The sequence below is a fragment of the Myotis nattereri genome (genome assembly GCF_964212035.1).
Source record: "Myotis nattereri genome assembly, chromosome: 1".
NCBI lineage: Eukaryota > Metazoa > Chordata > Mammalia > Chiroptera > Vespertilionidae > Myotis > Myotis nattereri.
The window spans coordinates 42,688,059-42,709,808 of NC_138075.1; the positions used below are offsets into that span (position 1 = coordinate 42,688,059).

Consider the following 21,750-nt stretch of genomic DNA (forward strand, 5'->3'; position numbering starts at 1 on the left):
TATTCTACAAAATGTAGAAAATAATATAATAAGCACTCATGAACAACAAAAGAATTATGAATAAAGTTGAAGTCCTTTGTGTAATTCTCTCTAACCCCATTCCTCCTCTTTCTCCCAAGTAATATCACTACCTTATATTTAGTGTTTACTATTCCTGTTTATATTTTTATAATTAATATCAATATAAACATTCATTAACAATAGATAGCTTTGCCCTAACCAGTTTGGCTCAGCGGATAGAGCATTGGCCTGCGGACTCAAGGGTCCTGGGTTCGATTCCGGTCAAGGGCATGTACCTTGGTTGCGGGCGCATCCCCAGTGGGGAGTGTGCAGGAGGCAGCTGATCTGTTTCTCTCTCATTGATGTTTCTGGCTCTCTATCCCTCTCCTTTCCTCTCCGTAAAAAATCAATAAAATATATTTTTTAAAAAAAATAAAAAAAAAACCAGATAGCTTTGTTTCACATTTTAAAACTTTATGTATCATTCTGCAACTTGTTTTTTACTTAAATTGTTTCTGGCTCTTGTTCAAGTTAAGAAATATAGCTCTGGTTTTTCTGTTTTTGTTTTTTTTAAAATGTTTTTATTGATTTCAGAGAGAGGAAGGGAGAGGGAGAGAGAGATAGAAGTATCAATGATGAGAGAGAATCATTGATTGGCTGCCTCCTGTATGCCCCCTACTGGAATTGAGCCCGTTACCCAGGTATGTGCCCTGACTGGGAATCTAACCATGATCTCCTGGTTCATGGTTCGATGCTCAACCACTGAGCAACACCTCCTGGGCTAGTTTGCTTATTTTAATTGCTGTATGGCATTCCGTTGTAAGAGTACTCCATATTTTATACAGTCTCTTGATGATGAGCCTCTAGGTTGTTTGGGACTTTTCACTCTCACAGACAATGCTTCACTGAACATTCCCATAAATGTTTTCTTATAACCTGTTGTACCTAGAGTATATACCTAGAGTACAGGTATAGAATTGCTGGGTGATCTAGTATGTATATCTTCAGTATTATGAGACATTGACAAATTGCTTTATAAAGTGACCATATCAATTTTTACTTCACACCAGTATTGGAAATTTCTTGTTCTTTCACATTTTTGCCCATTTGGTGTCAGACTTTTATCAGTCTAACTGAAGTAAAATGAGATTTCATTATGGTTTAATGCTCTTTTCCCTGAGTAAGAGAAAGTATTTATTTATATTTGTGGCTAGTGGGTCTATTTCTCTGTGAATTACCTCTTCTTATATTTGGCCACTTATCTTTTAGGTTAATTGTGTTTTTGTTATTAAGTATTAGAATTTTAAATAATTTTGATGATCCTTTGTAGGTTAAGTTGCATTGATTTTTGGTTCCACAGGAAAGTTCAACCTTCTGAACTTGTAGGGAGTGTATGGACCAAAGAAGATAAAGAAATAAATTCTCCGAATTTATTAAAAATGATTCGCCATACTACAAATCTTACTCTCTGGTTTGAAAAGTAAGTTTTTACTTACTGTGTCTCATTCTTAATCATAATATTAACTAATATATAAGCCAAAATCCTTGCTGAAAATATATTTTCTACATGAGTTGAAGAAATTGGTTTCTAAACCATGAAGTTTTTTCTTTTTCTTTTTTTGTTAGGTGCATTGTGGAAGCAGAAAATTTTGAGGAACGGGTGGCAGTACTAAGTAGAATTATAGAAATTCTGCAAGTTTTTCAAGATTTGAATAATTTCAATGGTGTATTGGAAATAGTCAGTGCAGTAAACTCAGTGTCAGTATACAGACTAGATCATACCTTTGAGGTAAGTTTTAGGCTTAAATATTTCATTATTTTGAGGGAAGGTAAAATTAAAGAGATTCCTTCTACCACCTATCTTTTGTTGTAAATCTATCTTATTCCCTTAAATGCAATGATTTTACATCAACATATACTAAGTAAGCTTAGGGTTCATGAAAGAATCTGGGACTTGGGACTTTGTTTAATGAAGTTCCAAATGGATTTTTTTTCAACAGCACATTGATTGATAGTTTTAAATAATGACAAAGGATTTCAGATATAAGTATACAAATTACTTTAATCATCTTTGGTAGATAGAGAAATAATAACATGGAGAGTACCCTTTCTAAAACCTAAATTTATATGTTTTTTCAAATCATAAAGTAGTATATGTTTAGTGTTTATTATAGAAAATTCAGAAGATATAGAAAGTATAGAAGGATATTTCACATGTTTTTAATAAAATTTAGATCATATTGTACATAGATTTTTATGGCCTGTACCTTTTTATCATAAATATTTTCTTGGTGTATTTTTTAAAAATATATTTTATTGATTTTTTTATAGCGAGGAAGGGAGAGGTATAGAGAGTTAGTTAGAAACATCAATCATCTGCCTCCTGCACACCCCCTACTGGGGATGTGCCCACAAGTACATGCCCTTGACCGGAATCGAACCTGGGACTCTTTAGTCCGCAGGCCGATGCTCTATCCACTGAGCCAAACCGGTTAGGGCATATTTTCTTGTTTTATTAGCTTATCTTCAAAAACAAATTTTTAATGACTGAGTTATTTTCTATCCAGTGATATAAACCATAATTTATTTTACACACTATTGTGGGACAGTTAAGCTACTTCTGATTTTTTTTGCTGTGGTAAGTAATTTAACATGGAACATCCATTTACAGAAATCTTCGTAAGAATTTGATTATTTCCCTAGAATAAATTTCTAGAGATGGAATAGCTGGCTCAGAGTATTTGTACCTTTTAAGACTTTTGATAATATCATCAAGGTACTTTCTAGCAAGATATGATAAATCCCTCTGGCTATTACCTTGTTAAAAACTTATTTACAGATTTCATAGCCCAGAGAAAAACCTTCTTTTTAGATATTCAAAAAAAAAAATAAGTAGTAAGGTTGAATGTCTTTAAATGTATTTATGGGCCATTTTACTTTCTTCTTTGTAATTTATATACTCTTACTGGTATTTGGATGTTTGCATCTTATTAATTTTTATCATCTTTTATATATTAAAGATATTAATACCTAGTCAAATATTGCCCAGGTATTCTTCAGTTTCTATTTGTCTTTAACTGCTTTTTTAAAAATTTGTATAATGTTTTTATATATGAAGTTTTTTTTGTTTTTTTTTTGTTGTTTTTTTTTTTTAATATATATATTTTATTGATTTTTTACAGGGAGGAAGGGAGAGGGATAGAGAGTTAGAAACATCGATGAGAGAGAAACATCGACCAGCTGCCTCCTGCACACCTCCCACTGGGGATATGCCCGCAACCAAGGTACATGCCCTTGACCGGAATCGAACCTCGGACCTTTCAGTCCGCAGGCCGACGCTCTATCCACTGAGCCAAACCGGTTTGGCATTTATATATGAAGTTTTAACATTTTTATTTAGTTAAACGTATCAATCCTTCATTTATGAATTCTTCCTTTATTTTTGTACCCAGAAAATCTTTTTTATTGTCTAAGTCAACGGTTCTCAACCTGTGGGTCGCGACCCCTTTGCGGGTCGAACAACCCTTTCACAGGGATCACCTAAATACATCCTGAATATCAGATATTTACATTACAATTCATAACTAGCAAAATTACAGTTATGAAGTAGCAACGAAAATAATTTTATGGTTGGGTGTCACCACAACATGAGGAACTGTATTAAAGGGTTGCGGCATTAGGAAGGTTGAGAACCACTGGTCTAAGTGAAGGATAATATGTTAGAGGCACAGCAATGCAAATATATTGCCTTTGGCAATGTGAATTTTTACAGTCTTTCTGGAAAGTGATCTGGAAATAAATGTTAGAATGTGCATAGTCTTAGATCCAGAAATAAAAGAGCCAGACTATAAAGTTAATGTACAAAGATGTAATTTCTGTAGCATTAACTGTGGCAACAGAAAACTAGAAATAACCTGGATGTTCATCAATAAGAGAATGATTGAATACGTTGTCCTACTCCTATAATGTAGAATATTGTTCAGCTATAGAAAAAAAAAAGTGAATAAGGATCTATATATATGTCTTGGAAGAGTATTTGTGATATTTTGGGGGAAAGTCATTTAAAAAACATCAGAATAATGAGTATAATATGATTTCATTTTGATGTAACAAACAACAAACATTAAACATGTAAGTGAAGTTGTATGAGCATTGAGAATAGTGTGGAAGGATACATACATTTTTCTTAACATTGGTTCTTTCAGAGGGTTGTGATTAGAGGGGAGTGGAGGATAAATGGCTTTCATGTATGTTTTTTTCTATTTGGGTGTTTTCATTTTGTTGATTTGTATGAACTTTTTTTTTTTTAATTGATTTTTTACAGAGAAGAAGGGAGAGGGAAAGGAGAGTTAGAAACATCGATGAGAGAGAAACATCGATCAGCTGCCTCCTGCACACTCCCCACTGGGGATGTGCCCTCAACCAAGGTACATGCCCTTGACCGGAATCGAACCTGGGACCCTTGAGTCCGCAGGCCAACGCTCTATCCACTGAGCCAAACCGGTTAGGGCTGTATGAACTTTTTATGTATTAAAGATATTAACAGTCAAATAGTGCCAAATATTAATCTTTTAATAAATTAATTTCAATTCTGATTCTGAAATACTCTTAAATAGTGTATTTAGTTTAAGAAGTTCAGGTTTAGTTTCTTATAATATTGTGTACAGAACAATATTTCTGAAAATGTGTATTAGGTATAAAGAATAAAAATATAAAGAACACCTCTATACATGGCATCTAATTTAAGAACTTCTACAAATTCAATTTCTTTTCTTATCCCTTCAGAGCCAGCTACCCTTTTGATTCTGAATTTCATGCTTATTCCCTTTCTCCTTTCCTTTTCTTTTCTTTTTTTTTTTTTTTTTTAGTCCTCACCTGAGGACATGCTTAGAGGGAGGAAAGGAGAAAGAGAGAAACATCAATTGTTTGCCTTCTGTAAGTTCCCACCAATCATTCTTTTTCAAGAGTGACTACTCCTGACCCCTTTGTTCTTCTATATACATTTAAGAATCAGCTTAAGTTTCATTTTTTTAAAAAGTTTGGATTTTGATAGGAATTGCATGGTTTTTGTAAATCAATTAGTGAAGAGCTGACATTTTTACAGTGTCTTCCCATCCATGACATGAACATAGCATATGTTTCAGTTAGTTAGTTAGTTAGTTAGTTAGTTAGTTAGTTTAATAAGGTTCATGGTTTTCTTGATGGAAATTTCACATCTCTTTGGTTAGATTTGTAATAAGTTAAAGGAAATGCATTGAATGGTTCTCCATCAGGTATAATATTTGCTGTGGGGGGGTGTGTGTATATACTATCAGGTTAAAATAATGTAATTAATTTTAATAAGCAAATAGAATAATGAAGTATAAAATAAATGACTCTGCTTACTTGACTTAGTAAATTTTTATTTAGTTCTTGTCTTCTCACAGCCTTCCCCTTCTCAAAACCTTGCCATAGCCTCAAAATATCTTTCAGTGGGAGAATATTTGAACACTAGGAAATTATATTTCTCTCCTAAAGCTATAACTTAAAACTCTGCGTTAATCAGAATTATAAATAATGAGGTCCAGAGGAAGAATTTTTTTTGTTGTTTAATCCTCTAATTTATATTAGAAAAAAAAACTAGGTTTTAAAGTTTTATATTTATAGATATCAGAAGATAAATTTCAGGCAAGTGCAGAAAGGAATACTTATCTCTTAATTTAAAAAATTGTTTTTTCAAATATTTATAAAAATGTATAAAGTTAAAAGCTCTGCATTCATAAAATATGATTGAACTGTAAAAACAAGTTATACTTAATTATATATTTGAAAGGCCTTGCAGGAAAGAAAAAGGAAAATTTTGGATGAAGCTGTGGAATTAAGTCAAGATCACTTTAAAAAATACTTAGTAAAACTTAAGTCAATCAATCCACCTTGTGTGCCTTTTTTTGGTAAGTTACTAGGTATGTACTTATATTTTGGGGGAAAGTGTACTAGTATTATATACAAAAGAAACCATCCTTGAGAGGCAGATTGTCCTTATTTGATACCTGAGAGCATCTACTTTTATTAGCTATCTATATTAATAAATAAAACTTAAGCTCTCTATTTCTTTACCTGTAAAATGAAGACTGATAGTACCTCATAGAGCTGTTGTAAGGAGCTCTCTGGGGTCTCTTTTATAAGAGAACATATCTCATTCATGACGGCTCCACCCTCATGACTTAGGCACCTCTGAAAGGCCCCACCTCCTAAAACCATCATATTGGGCATTAGGATTTCAACATGACTTTTGAGCATTCATACCATAGCATGTATGAGTGTACACACCCACACTTGCTCACACAACTGGTTGTGACAACCAAAAATGTCTCCAGACATTCCCAAATATCCCTTAGGGAACAAAATTGCCCCCAGATGAGAGCTACTGATTTAAATAAATCAATAATTATGCATGAAAAAGGAACTAAAATTTTCTTACTGTCCCAGAATGAGGAATAATTCTTTTTCTGTTTAAATTATGGGCTTTGGGGAACAAAATTAGTTTATAAATCTCTAGTCTTATTAATTAGAATTAGCTTAAAATTTATTTATCAGTAATCATTTAAGATCATTGGCATTAGATATTATAACCAAATATTAAAATGGTTAGAATAGATTTAGCACTACAATTTAGACTTTGTGAACGAATCCCTTTTATTTTAGGCTACTAGTCTAAGAAGTGACAAATTAAGCTTTTTCAAAACCCTAATATTTTTATTTTAAATTATTTCCTTGTTAAATTCTTAATGTAGAGTTAATTATTAGGTCTGTCAGACTTATCAACATTTAGGAATAGAATTGCTGGATTTTAGGATATCTTTCAACTTTTCTAAATAGGTTGTTTTTCCCAAATGGTTAAATAACCAGTTTTATAATTTTTCTTCAAATACATTTTTTTACTAGGAATATATTTAACAAATATTCTGAAGACTGAAGAAGGGAATAATGATTTTTTAAAAAAGAAAGGGAAAGATTTAATCAATTTCAGTAAGAGGAGGAAAGTGGCTGAAATTACTGGAGAAATTCAGCAGTATCAAAATCAACCTTATTGCTTACGGATTGAACCAGAAATGAGGGTAAATATATTTTTTTGGCTTATCTTTAAAAGAGAACATGTTAAATCCTGTCATCTCTTAAAAATATCATAACCATACATTTGCTATATATTTTTCTATGAAAATAAGATAATTTTGTTAATAATTAATGAATAAATAGAAATGGCAAATATTACATATTCTGTATTAACAATCTAAAGTTAATTGTTATTAGGTATTTTCTCTTGAAAATATTGCTTTTTTGTATAACTGGTTCAAGTAACACTTGCAAAAAATATATGAGAAATGGAATGAAAGAACCTTTCTGATGTTCATGCAGTAAAAAGAAAATCCACTACTAGTACTATCACTGATTGGTATCTATTTTAGGTATTTTACATACCAATAAAACTTTAATTAATACCTTCCTAAGAACACTGGGTTTAAATAGAAAGGTGCTCGTAGAATAGTATGTATATACGCATAGCAAAAAACTATTTTTTTAAACATTCTATCAAATCAGTGGTTCTCAACCTTCTGGCCCTTTATACAGTTCCTCATGTTGTGACCCAATCATAAAATTATTTTCATTGCTACTTCATAACTAATGTTGCTACTGTTATGAATCGTAATGTAAATATCTGATATGCAGGATGGTCTTAGGCGTCCCCTAAGGAAGGGTCGTTTGACCGCCAAAGGGATCGCGACCCACAGGTTGAGAACCGCTGTATCAAATGATGTTTTATTTTCAGCAGTAATTCCTAATATTGATTCTGTGGTACTGTAAGACGTGGAATACCTTCTAAATTAAATTATTTTATTATATTTATGAAATGAATTTTATTGTTTTATACTTATTTGAAAATCAGAACATAAAATAACATCCAAATAAGTTCACCTCACATTAAAAATTATGCTAAACTTTCAGATGTAGTCTGCAGATTGGGCATATTGAATGAAAATGGCCACCATTCTTCCCTCCTAAATTATAAGATGGTAACTGTTCTTTGTTCCCAGTTCAAAACAAAGTACCCTAAAATCCTAAGAAAGAATGACCTAAAGTCTAAAATACACCATTATGAAAATGTAAACAGATACCTACTCTAAAGAAAATGGTGATAAGCTACTATTTCATCCCATTCTCTCACCATTGGGCCAACCATCTTTGATGTGGAGCTTCTCAGGGCTAAGGAAATATGTTCTTGAAACCCAGATTAGAGTTGACAATATATTTCCCCCACAGAAATAATTGTAGTTTGGTTATACTTGAAATAGTACTTTTAGCATTCATATATGATCCTGTATACACTTCCTACCATCTGTTAAAGCATTCTTTTGGAGATGAGGTTGTGTGGTGTGCAGAGAATGCTTTCTTTATGATTGAGCCAAAGTAAGTTTCAAATGTAGATCAAGTAGCTATTTACTTTTCAAACCATAATTAACCAAGCTAAATTATATTAAAAAGTAAACAGTGAGAAAAACAAGAACACTGCTGCTATCCTATCTAATAAAAGAGAAACATGGTAATTAGCGTACAACCGCTACCCTTCCCATTGGCTAATCAGCGAGATATGCAAATTAACTGCCAGCAAAGATGGCGGCCGGTAGCCAGGCAGCTTGAAACTAACATGAGGCTTGCTTGCTTCAGTGACGGAGGACTCCAACGTTCCCCGCCTGCCTTGCTGGCCTCTGAGCTTGCAGTTTAAGAAACATTGTAACAAATATAGAAGCTAAACAAAACCCCAGAAACCTGCTTTCAGCGAGCCCGGGATCTCAGAGCTGGAGTTATACATTGTTTTGATTATAGAACCCAAACAAACCAGATACCTTCTTTCAGCAGCAGAGGCCTCAGAGCTGGAGCCAGAGCTAAAGCTGGCCCACAATAAAAAAAAAGAAAAAGAAAAAAGAAGCAGTTGGGAGCTTCAGTCGGCCTGAAAACAGCCCTCAACCCCTCACCCAGACTGGCCAGGCACCCCAGTGGGGACCCCCACCCTGAAGGATGTGTGATCAGCTGCAAACAGCCATCATCCCTCACCCAGGCTGGCCAGGCACCCCAGTGGGGACCCCCACCCTGATCCAGGACACCCTTCAGGGCAAACCAGCCAGCCCCACCCATGCACGAGGCCTCTATCCTATATAGTAAAAGCGTAGTATGCCTCCCAGCACCGGGATCAGCGGAGCCGAGAGGCCTCCCGGCACTGGGATCAGCGTGACGGGGCAGCACCCAAACTCCCTGATCGCCCTGCGGCTCTGTGTGTGACAGGGGGCGCGCCACAACCTCCCTATCCGCACTGCTCTGTTTGTGACAGGGGAAGGCGCCCCAACCCCCTGATCAGCCCTGCTCTGTGCCTGATAGGGGGGAGCTCCCCAACCCCCTGATCGCCCTGCGGCTCTGTGTGTGACAGGGTGCGGCGCCTCAACCCCCTGATCGGCCCTGCTCTGTGTGTGAGAGGGTGCGGTGCCCCAACCCCCCCCACCCCCCACGGGCCCTGCTGTGTGTGTGACGGGGTAGAGCCATAACCTCCCCATTGGCCCTGCCCTAAGTGTGAGAATGGCGGTGCCCCAACCCCCTGATCGGCCCTGCTCTGTGGGTGATAGAGGGTGGCGCCCCAACCCCCTGATCCGCCCTGCCCTGAGTGTGACAGGGGGCGGTGCCCCAACTCCCCTATCGGTCCTACTCTGTGAGTGACAGGGGAGCTCCTCAACCCCCTGATCGGCCCTGCTCTGTGCATGACAGGGGGGAGCTCCCCAACCCCCTGATTGACCCCGCTCTGTGCATGACAAGGTATGGAGCCTCAACCCCCCTGATGGGCCCTGCTCTGTGTGTGACAGGGGGTGGCGCCACAACCTCCCCATCGACCCTGCCTTGAGTGTGATGGGGCGGTGCCCCAATCCCCCAATCGGCCCTACCCTGAGTGTGACTGAGGGTGACATCGCAACCTCCCAATCTGCCCTGCTCTGTGCATGACAGGGGGCAGCGCCCCAACTCCCCAGTCGGCCCTGCTCTGAGCCCGACCAGGGGCTGCACCTAGGGATTGGGCCTGCCCTCTGCCACCCAGGAGCAGGCCTAAGCCAGTAGGGCGTTATCTCCCGAGGGGTCCCAGACTGCGAGAGGGCACAGGCCGGGCTGAGGGACCCCCCCTCTCCCCCCGAGTGCACAAATTTTTGTGCACCTGGCCTCTAGTCTGTAATAATAAAAGCATAATATGCTAATTAGACCAGACATCCTTCTGGACAAAGCCATGGTGAGGGGGAAGGGAGGGGGAGCATTGGGCCTCTAGTAACTTTATAAAAGTCGTTAAATTTCTATTGGTTCATATGATTTAACATAGTTATCCTAAATTGTTTCAATGCAATATTATTTTCTTGAAATTGACAGGATGCCTGAAAAATAGAAGAATTTCATACTAGAAATTCTATAGTTAATTTTGTGTACTGCTAAAGCTAAAACCCAATACTTGTTTTTATATACGATTCTAACTAAACCACTTTAAAATCAAATAAAGCTAAATCCAGTAATTTATTTCAAAGAAATGTTTCTAAGGAAATCAGAAATGTACAGAAAAATTTATGCACAAGGAGTTAATAATAACAATAATTATTATTGTAATAGAAAGAATTAGAAAGCACCTATATAGATAACTACCTATATGGAGATTGGTGAAATATTTTTTGGAACATCCATCTGATGACATACTATAGATGAACAGATTTTATAAATATAGAGTTATATATAGAGTTAATATTTGTATTTTATAAAAGAAGTAAACCACAGGGGAAAAATAATTGAATATAAAATTTTAAAAGTTTAAAAATAACTGTGGTGTGATCCCAATTTTTCATAACAAATGTAATCTAGGTATCCATAAACATTCACACACAGTTGAAACAAGGATATTTTAATAGTGAAACACTGAAATCTCTGGTTAATGAGATTACTGTTTATTTGTCTTTTTTCACTTTACTAAATCATTTAAATTTTCTACCTAAAACTGAAACTTAAGCTTATAAAATATTATCTCATAAAGAAAAAGGTTATTTTACTCGATAAGTTTGTTTATTATTGTTCTCTAAATTTCTTTTGAATAAACTTTTGTCCAATTTAGCTCTCCTTTTTTCTGATTTTCAAAGTTTCATTGTTGATTAAAACTATAATTCTGTTGTAAACACTTTTGACAATTTACTGGTGATGATAATTTTATTGTTAAAATGAGTAGGGATCATATTAACAAAGGGATAAAGCCATTATGTGGTAATAAGTGAAAATCTGTTCATCTTAAAAGAACTTTAAGACTAGAATATATAACTTCTATACAATTTTATTCGAAAGCAGAAAGATTGGAATCAGAAATCTTTGTGGATTTTCAGACATTATGATCTCTTAATTTGTTGATAAAATAAATGTCTTAACAAGATCTAAAACATATACTTATGGATATTTAATTCCAGCGGTTCTTTGAAAACCTTAACCCCATGGGAAGTGCTTCTGAAAAAGAGTTTACAGATTATTTGTTCAACAAATCACTAGAAATTGAACCCCGAAACTGCAAACAGCCACCTCGATTTGTAAGTTCATTACAATTTTGAAAAAAATTGTTTTTAATACAATATTATCTTCAATGTTTAACAACCTATTTCCATTAAAATTGTAATTTACTTGAATAGCTAGGTCTCTTTTAATCCTTACCTGAGGATATGTTGTTGTTTTTTCATTGATTTTAGAGTGACAGAAGGGGAAAGGGGGAGAGAAAAGGAGGGAGAAGGGGAGAGAAAGGAAGGGAGAGGGAGAAGAGAGAGAGAAAGAGAGAGAGAGAAGGGAGGGAGGAAGGGAAGAAGGAAGGAAGGAAGGGAGGGAGGGAGGAAGGAAGGAAGGAAGAAACATTGATTGGTTGCCCTCCTACATACCCCAACTGGGGATGGAGCATACAACCTTTTGGGGTATGGGACAATGTTCCAACTGACTGAGCCACCAAGCCAGGGCTTGAAGAGCTAGTTTTAATGTTTTGTCTTACAGTAGTATACTATTTCTAAAATTACATATATTGTGGGGGGAAATGTTAACCTTTTGATAAAATCTAGTTTATCATTTATCTTAGTACCACTTACTTATCTGTTCACTTTTTATCCATCCTAATGTAAAGGGGAAAGCTGTGAGAAAGTGAGAACCTAAAATGACAGGTAGCTGGATGAAACAGGAAATGGAAAGACCTGAGAAGTAAGCAGGTGTATCATGGTTCTTCTGGCTCGACCATGACTCCTGCCATTAGAGCACCATGGTTGTCACTAGAACCCACCTCTTTTGTTAAAATTTGCTGCTACAGTTCCTAGTTATTCCTTGGGTTTACAGTGGCAATCAAAATAGTGGAAGACCAATTCTTAGTAGCTAGAAGTGAAGCAAGATGTGAAAGGAAATAAAAACACTTGCGCCAAGCAGTACGCTTGTAGTTTCATATTACCTCATTTCTACAGCCGATATGCATCTTACTCTAGCTTTACCAACATAAAAACTGAGGCTCAAAGGAATTTAAATAACTTTTTTAGAGCTGCATAGCTAAGATATTGACATAGTTGAGATTTTAATTCAAGTTATCTGAATCTGAATTTCATGTGTTTTTATTTCACTATGAGAATTTTTTAAAGAGAGCAGGTTGAGGTGGTGGGACAATGATAGCAGTTTCTCTAAAGACTTTAGAGTGGCATTGTAGAAGTTGGTCATTTACTATTAGGAAGAAAAAAGCAAGGTCTCTTTTTTTCTTTTTTTCGGAAGCACTTATCATAACATGTGGCATATATTATATCCACAGTAAATATTTGTAAAATTGATATCAATGACTTGAAGGCTGAAGTGTTATTCACACAGATTTTTAAGAATTTTATTTCTGCAGTATGAAAAGAGGTTTACTTATATTCAAGTCCATCTTAAAATTAAGCCAATCAAACCCCAAAGTATTCTTTTTAAAAAATTGAATTTATTGGGATGACATCCTATATAATAAAAGCCTAATACGCAAATCGACCAAATGGCTGAATGACCAGCGTAATGACTGGGGCTATGACGTGCACTGACCACCAGGGGGCGGATGCTCAACACAGGCATTGCCCCCAGCCCACAGGCCCCAGGCCAGCCAAGGCAGGTGCCAATGGGCCCCCGCCCCCGATCACCCCGCTGGTTGCCCACAGAGGTTGGCAACCGGCAGCAGTGGCAGTGGGGCCGGCGAGTGGGCGGCGCCAGGCTGGCAAGGCAGGTGCCAGCAGGGGCCCCACAGTTGGCCCTGATCGCCGGCCAGGCCTAGGGACCTTACCCGTGCATGAATTTGTGCACTGGGCCTCTAGTTGGTTAATAAAACTTTACAGGTTTCAAGCGTACAACTCAATAAAACATTATCTACATACTGTACTGTATTATGAACCCATTACCCAAAATAAAGTGTCTTTCTGTCCCCATTTTTCCCCTTTGCCCACTTTCACCTCCCTCCAACCATCTTTCCCTCTGGCTATCACCACACTGTTGTCTGTGTCTACGTGTCATATATCCAAAGTATTTTACTTGAATGTTGGGACGTTATTGTACCCTTATAACTATACAGGGATTGGGCCTAAACTGGCAGTTGGACATCCCTCTCACAATCCAGGACTGCTGGCTCCCAACCACTCACCTGCCTGCCTGTCTGATCACCCCCTAACCACTCCCCTGCCAGCCCGATCGCCCCCAACTACCCTACCCTGCTGGCCCGGTCACCCCTAACTGCCCTCCCCTGCCGACCTGGTCGCCCCCAACTGCCCTCCCCTACCGGCCCAGTTGCCCCCAACTGACCTCCCCTGCTGTCCATCTTGTGCCCACAGGGTGGCAGCCATCTTGTGTGAGGGCATGACAGTCAATTTGCATATTACCTCTTTATTATATAGGATGCTAAGAATTAATAAAGTAGCACTAACTTGTAAAAATAAAAATACATGCAAATTAGTAATGATAATTATGTTTGCTTTTCCTAGCCCAGGAAATCAACTTTCTCTTTAAAATCTCCTGGAATAAGGCCTAATACAGGCCGACATGGCTCTACCTCAGGCACTTTACGAGGTCATCCAACACCATTAGAAAGAGAACCATGTAAAATAAGCTTTAGTCGGATTGCTGAAACTGAGCTTGAGTCAACAGTGTCAGCACCAACCTCTCCAAATACACCATCTACTCCACCAGTATCTGCTTCTTCAGACCTTAGTGTGTTTTTAGATGTGGATCTGAACAGTTCCTGTGGTATGTATTTGATGTAAACTATTTGGTAAAAAAAAAAAGGAATCTTGTGTTTAAGGTAATTCTCATCATTTTAATTAGAGAACTATAGAATCCTTTTCAAACTCTATTAGCATAGAAAGTGACAGTGAAATGTGAAAACAGTGACTAACACAAGGAAGTAAAACATCATTCCTGCATTGTTTATGCACATTATTTTCTAATTTATTCATTCAACATTTATATAGTACCTTTTGAGCACCACTACTCTAAAGAGAGCAATAGACAATGAATAAGAAAACAGGCAGATAAGTTCTGTGAAGGAAATTTAAAAAAAGACTGTGATAGAGAGGAAACATGCCGATAAAGAAAAAACTGCATTCCAAGTACAGGGTCTTGGGTTCATTTCTTTAAAATACTTAGATGGCAAAGATGATGATAAAATTCTGTACTCTGTGTGTATTATTGCATGTTACTTTGTGCAGACATATTAAAAAATAAAAATCATACATATCTTTCTTTTCAAATTAATTTTTCTCATTCTCATAGGCAGCAATAGCATCTTTGCTCCAGTTCTCTTGCCACATTCAAGTAAGAATTTTAGTTGATTCTAATAAAATGATTATAAAGATAATAATTAAGTTGATTAAATTTGTATATGAGTATTTGGGCTTTAACAGCATTTTAAAATTTTGATATTTGAGTGAAATTCTTATAATAAATTGGATATTTGCTTACAATGGGTACTATTTAAACTTTACTATAGTTTGTTTTCATAATTTGCAGTCTATGTTTTAGGAGCTGTGTGACCATTGAACAAATTACGTAGCATCTGTAAGCTTGTTAAGGATCAAATGATATAACTTATGTAGAGCATAACGGGGCATGGAATGAAAAATAATTTCATATCAGTTACCTCTTCTCTTCCCCATCACTTTCAAACTCTATTAGCATAGAAAGTGACAGTGAAATGTGAAAACAGTGATTAACACAAGGAAGTAAAACATTCCAATTCACTTTCCCATAAGCATAATATACTAAATGTTTATTAGGTTCTCAGGCTAGCCCATGATCACTTATTTCTTCACATGATCTTATTAAAGCAGTATTTTGAGTAAATCACTATTCTGCTATTCCTAATTATTTCATAATTTATGATGTAAATGTCACCTTTCTTTCTATGGTCATTTATTTAAAACAATAACTCAGGAAGGACATAGCATCTTTGGGAATAAATCTTCCATCCTGGAGGACTTGTGCTTCTATCATAGTAAAATGTATATGATTTAGATAGTAGCAAGAGAGCCCTTTGTCTTCTGAGAAAAGTAAGTTTATTCTTTTAAATGTTTAATTCCAAACTTTAATTTTTTAAAAAGCAAATAATGCTAAAACACTTGAAATTAACAGCCGTTCCCTATCATAAACTAGTGTCTCATGTCTGAATTTTAGATCCTCCAGAAAAATAAAAGTCCCAGTGGTGGTATGAGGTAGTTGCTTGGCCTCACAAAGTGGAGAATGGGATTGGAGTTCTAATTGCCCCTTATAAAGACTTAATCAAGTCTTCTGTTTTCATGCCCATGCAGTCCATTGTACCAAATGCCTTTAACTCCTGATCCCTTGGTTCTTTGGGGCATATTTGCTGTTTTTTTCTCAATACCAATGACTATAGACATATGGGTTTCATCTTATCATTTGTCTCCTTCATATACGTTGTAGTCCACCTTCATGCATTGATGCTTCAGGATTCAGATGTTTCCTGGTTTACTTGAAGTTTCTGTATTTTATTAATTTCCTTGTTCTGTGGCAGAAATGTTTTATTATGTATATTAGTTTCTATTGCTGCTGTAATAAAATACCACAACCGAGTGGCTTAAAAGAGCACAGTTCTAGAGGCTAGAAAACCAAAACTCAAGGTGTTGGCAGGGCCATGCTCCCTCAGAAACCTGTAGGGGAGAATTTTCCTGGCCTCTTCTAGCTTCTGGCATTTGCTGGCAGTCCTTGGCATCCTTTGGTTGGTAGATGTATTGCTTCAGTCTCTGTCTCTGTTGTCATGGCATCTTCTCCATGTGTCTCTTTGTCTCTTCTCTTCTTCTTATAAAAGACACAGTCACACTGGATTAGGGCCTGCTTTCATACTAACTTGATTATATATGTAAAGACCGTATTTTAAAATAAAGTCAACATTTATAGACACTGGGGTTAGAGTTCAACACATATTTTGGGAGGGAATACAATTCAGTCTATAACACTATGTCATTTTATAATATTTGCTTTTTTATTTTTTAATTTTTATTGATTTCAGAAAGGAAGGGAGAGGGAGGGAGAGATAGAAACATCAGTGATGAGAGAGAATCATTGACTGGCTGCCTCTTGCACGCCCCCTACTGGGGATTGAGCCTACAACCCGGGCATATGCCCTTAACTGGAATGGAACCTGGGGACCCTTCATTCTGGAGGCCAATGTTCTATCCACTGAGCCAAACCAGCTAGGGCTAACAACTTTATTTTGGATGGTAGTAAAATATATTTTTCACATGATAAAGAAAATTGTTTGAAATTTAATTTAAAAATACTGAGAATAACTTCCTAAAATTGTGAATATCCTAAAATAAACCTTGAAATAAATAAAATAATAAGTGTGAAAAGTGCTCACACACAATGAGAAACACAGCAAGAATCCATTAACAGCCGAAGCCGGTTTGGCTCAGTGGATAGAGCGTGGGCCTGCGGACTGAAGGGTCCCAGGTTCGATTCCGGTCGGGGGCATGTGCCTGGGTTGCGGGCATATCCCCAGTGGGAGATGTGCAGGAGGCAGCTGATCGATGTGTCTCTCTTATCGATGTTTCTGACTCTCTGTCTCTCTCCCTTCCTCTCTGTAAAAAATCAATAAAATATATTAAAAAAAAAAAGAATCCATTAACAATGGACATGAATAAACCATCCAGATCAAAATATGAGCAAGCCTATGTTAAAAGGTTCTTTCATACATTACCCTTATAGGTTGGTATATTAATTTGACCCTTCTGGAAAGAAATCTGAAAACATATCAAATCATAAAAATGTTCACTCCCTTTGGTCTTACTCATTCAACAGAAAATCGAGTACTCATTTTGTACCAGTCACTCTGCTAAGTACAATGGATTCCGTGGCAAATAAGAAAGACAAAATCTCTTGCCGGAACCGGTTTGGCTCAGTGGATAGAGCGTCGGCCTGCGGACTGAAAGGTCCCAGGTTAGATTCCGGTCAAGGGCATGTACCTGGGTTGCGGGCACATCCCCAGTGGGAGATGTGCAGGAGGCAGCTGATCGATGTTTCTCTCTCATCGATGTTTCTAACTCTCTATCTCTCTCCCTTCCTCTCTGTAAAAAATCAATAAAATATTTAAAAAAAGAAGAAGAAGAAAGACAAAGTCTCAGCCTTCGTTTATACAAAAATATCATCTCTTTGGGAAAGCAGTAATATACATGAAGATGACATTGTTCATCCACTCTCTTGGTTTTTCTACTTTTAGCTCCTTAATCTCTCTCACTGATTTCTCTTCATTTTCCTAACCTATTAACATGGGAAAGCCCTGAGATTCAGTCCTTGGCCCTCTTTTCTTCTCTCTCACTTGATTGTCTCATTCAGCCTTATATCATCTACCCAGAATCTCTCTCTTGACCTTTAGACTCAGATATTCAGTGACCTATTCGACATCTATATGATGATAATTCCCCAATTTTTTTCTCTACCCAGAATCTCTCTCTTGACCTTTAAACTCAGATATTCAGTAACCTATTCGACATCTCTATTTAATCTTAATGAAATTGTATGCTTTTATTTAGCTACTAGAGGCCCATTGCACGAAAGTCATACACTGGAGGGATTGTCCCTCAGCCCAGCCTGCACCCTCTTGCAATCCGGGACCCCGACTGCCGGTTTAGGCCCCCGAGGGGTCCCAGATTGCTAGTGGGATATAGCAGTGCACCAAGTGGCAGGCGGCCAGGGAGGAGCCGGAACCAGGGCCAGGTGCTGTGCCGCTCACGCTCATCCCGGCCCACTGTGCCTGCTGCCACTGCTCAGTAGTGCTGCTGTGGAGTTGAGAGAGGCTTCCGCCACCACAGCTGTGCTTGCCAGCCATGAGCCTGGCTTCTGGCTGAGCGGTGCTCCCCCTGTGGGAGCGCACTGACCACCAGGAGGCATCTCCTGCATTAAGCATCTGCTCCCTGGTGGTCAGTGTGCATCATAACGACTGGTCAACCGGTTGTTCCAGTTGTTCCATCGTGACAGTTGCTTAGGCTTTTATGTATATAGATAGTACCTGCTACGTGCCAGGTAGTACCATTGTGCTAAGTGCTAGGGATACAAAAATAAATACACACTGCCCTCAGAAAGCTTACAGTTTAATGGAGAGGTTAGATAAACCAATTGTCAGCTACCATACAGTCTGATGCCATAGCAGAGGTTATCACAAATTGAAATTAAATTTATGTAATGAATGTACTGTGAATTGTGGTTAAACTAATCTTTTTAACCCACAGAGTCTTTCTTCAGTTCGTGTGGTAGTTTACATAAACTAAGTGAAGAGCCACTGATTCCTCCTCCTCTTCCTCCTCGAAAAAAATTTGATCATGATGCTTCAAATTCCAAGGTACTCAACAGGACTTAGGTTTGCCTCATCTCATTCAAAGTTGTAAATCCTTAAAACAGTGTTTGTTCTTCTAAAGAGTCTGTCAGTTAAAATTTGGGTACCCTTTATGGTTTTTAAACATCTGGGTTGTTTTATTTGAAAAATACTTTAAATAATTACTCATAATACTTTTTCTAAAAAAGAGACTGGGCAGATTCACAAATACTCAGAAGTACATTTTTGCTCCTGTACTAGTAGAGGTGGACATAACTTCAATATTCAAAGCATTCTTTAAACTTTAGGGTGCATCAGAATCTCTTGGAAGGCTTGTTAAAAACCAGATTGCCAGAGTTTCTGATTCTGTAGATCTGGGGTGGGGCTCAATAATTTGCATTTCTAACAAGTTCCCCACTGTTGCTGTTACTGCTGGTCCCTGGATCATACTTTTCAAACCATGACTCTAAGCCTTACTGGGAAAAGTAGAAGTAGGTGGCCAGAAAGCAGCAGCTGGATATTAAGTCCTCTTAACATCATGTTCTTTCATATCTGCAAAACTATATATACTTTTCAATCACTTGTCTATTATTATAAAAATGCATAAGTTTATGAAATGTGTATATAAAGCAAGATAACCTATGGCATTATGTTCTAAGATTTCAATTAAAACATCTCATATATAAAAATATTAAACTGGGGCCCTGAAAAACTGGGAGTAATTTAGTCATAAATCTGAATCAAATTAACCTATTTTGAACTCCTGGATTTAACTTGACACAGGAATTTTCTTTCATTCATTCATTCATTCATTCATTCATTCATTCATTCAGTTATTGTTAATCCTCACTAGAGGATATTTTTTCCATTGATTTTTTTAGGAAGATGGGAGGGAGGGAGGGGAGAGTGAGAAACATTGATGTGACAGAGACACATTGATTGATTGCCTCCCGAACCTGCCCTGATCAGGGCCAGGATTGAACCTGCAGCCCAGGTACGTGCCCTTGACAAGGAATCGAACCCTCGACCCTTTGGCATGCTGGCTGATGCTCTAACAACTGAACACACCAACCAGGGCAATTCTTTTAATAACTTTTTCTTCCAGATTTTTCAGGAGAACAGAAATATAATTTAATTACTTTTTTTAAAGGGAAATATGAAATCTGATGATGACCCCCCTGCTATTCCACCAAGACAACCTCCTCCTCCAAAGGTAAAACCCAGAGTTCCTGCTCCTACTGGTGCATTTGATGGGCCTCTGCATAGTCCACCTCCACCACCGCCGAGAGATCCTCTTCCTGATACTCCTCCACCAGTTCCTCTTCGGCCTCCAGAACACTTTATAAACTGTCCATTTAATCTTCAGCCACCTCCACTGGGACATCTTCACAGAGATCCAGACTGGTTCAGAGACGTTAGCACGTGTCCAAATTCACCAAACACTCCTCCTAGCACACCCTCTCCAAGGGTACCACGTCGATGCCACGTGCTCAGTTCTAGTCACAATAATCTTGCTCATCCTCAAGCTCCCCCTGTTCCACCAAGGCAGAATTCAAGCCCTCACCTACCAAAACTGCCACCAAAGACTTACAAACGGGAGCTTTCACACCCCCCATTGTATAGACTGCCTTTGCTAGAAAATGCAGAAACTCCTCAATGACCTTAGGCATATGTAGTCATTGACACTGGAATGATATTTGTAAAGGTGTTTTTTTTAATTTATTAAAAAAAAGGCATAGTATTTTAGTACTTTTTACAAATAATGCTCTTAAAAATGCTACTGATCAAATAAGCTTTTAAAATCGGAAAAATAAAAATACAAAAGTCCTTCGTCATTATCCTCAGGTGATCAGTAGCATTGCCTTGTCTTGGATCCTCAGTGCTGCCAAAAGGCCAGTATAAAGAATTTATATTTGCACTGTAGTCTCTGTAAAATATGGTTTAAAGTGACTGATTGCACTGAAAAGGGATAGTGCATTTGTGGAACTTTTCAGATTTGAATAATAGCTGCCTTTTTAAGGCAATAAATTTACACAAATATAGGAGGTGTATGGTGTTACTGATTGTTGAACTTGTTTGACCATCTTCTAGTTTTTACATTTTGGAGAATTGTGAATAACACCCATTGTTCTTAAACTTGTTAATGCCATGTCTTAAATGCCAGAATTTGCTGCTAAAGACAAAAATGAAAAATAGAATGAAAAGAATAGAATGCACTGTGTCTATTATTTAGCCAAAATGTAAACAAAAAGACTACCTAACCCCATCATAGAGGAGAAAAGGGCATGTATTTTTTCAGATGTGCCTTTTGTTTTTGCAAACTATGGTGTCTTTAGCTAATGAATTGCCTATTATTTTGGAAAGCAAAGTTAATATGCCATGTATGTACAGTTTTGTTTATATTGTATATTTAAAGATGCTAATAACCTATATAAATTTAAGTGACTTGAGGTGTATAATACAATCTGCTACTTTACTAATTGATAAATTCAAAGGAAAAGTTTCTTATGGCATAGGAACCAACTGCCTTGCCTTCAAAACCTAGTAACTTTCTCTATAAATCTTGTGTTAACTAAAATTTTTTAAATATTTTTTTTAGATTGGTAATATTTAAACCAGCAAATACTTAAAGCTTTATTAAACTTTTTAATCAGAGAAGTGAGTAAAACTTTTATTTGCTATTTGGACTCCTTCCTTAAAAGTGATGAAAAAGTGTGTTTTGCTGATAGTGGTGTAGCATCAGTTGTAAGGTAGCCAAAGCCACATTGTTTATTTACTGGTCTGTGGCCTTTTATATGCTTTGTATCAGAGTGCTTAACAAGATTAATAAATCACCCCAGTCTTAATTTTTTAAAAGACTT

The 21,750-nt window shown here is 37.2% G+C and overlaps 1 protein-coding gene across 1 annotated transcript in view; it reads left to right on the plus strand.

Annotated features, from left to right (window-relative positions):
- Positions 1 to 21,740, plus strand: part of SOS2 (SOS Ras/Rho guanine nucleotide exchange factor 2) — a 99,547-nt gene extending 77,807 nt beyond the window's left edge. Inside the window, exons 15-23 of the mRNA XM_081094880.1 lie at positions 1,361 to 1,480; positions 1,627 to 1,789; positions 5,813 to 5,930; positions 6,925 to 7,097; positions 11,505 to 11,621; positions 14,049 to 14,310; positions 14,836 to 14,877; positions 18,807 to 18,916; positions 20,040 to 21,740. Coding sequence (XP_080951006.1) covers positions 1,361 to 1,480; positions 1,627 to 1,789; positions 5,813 to 5,930; positions 6,925 to 7,097; positions 11,505 to 11,621; positions 14,049 to 14,310; positions 14,836 to 14,877; positions 18,807 to 18,916; positions 20,040 to 20,549 — 1,615 coding nt within the window. The 3' untranslated portion in view covers positions 20,550 to 21,740. The remainder of the gene's footprint in view (positions 1 to 1,360; positions 1,481 to 1,626; positions 1,790 to 5,812; positions 5,931 to 6,924; positions 7,098 to 11,504; positions 11,622 to 14,048; positions 14,311 to 14,835; positions 14,878 to 18,806; positions 18,917 to 20,039) is intronic.
- Positions 21,741 to 21,750: the final 10 nt, after the last annotated feature.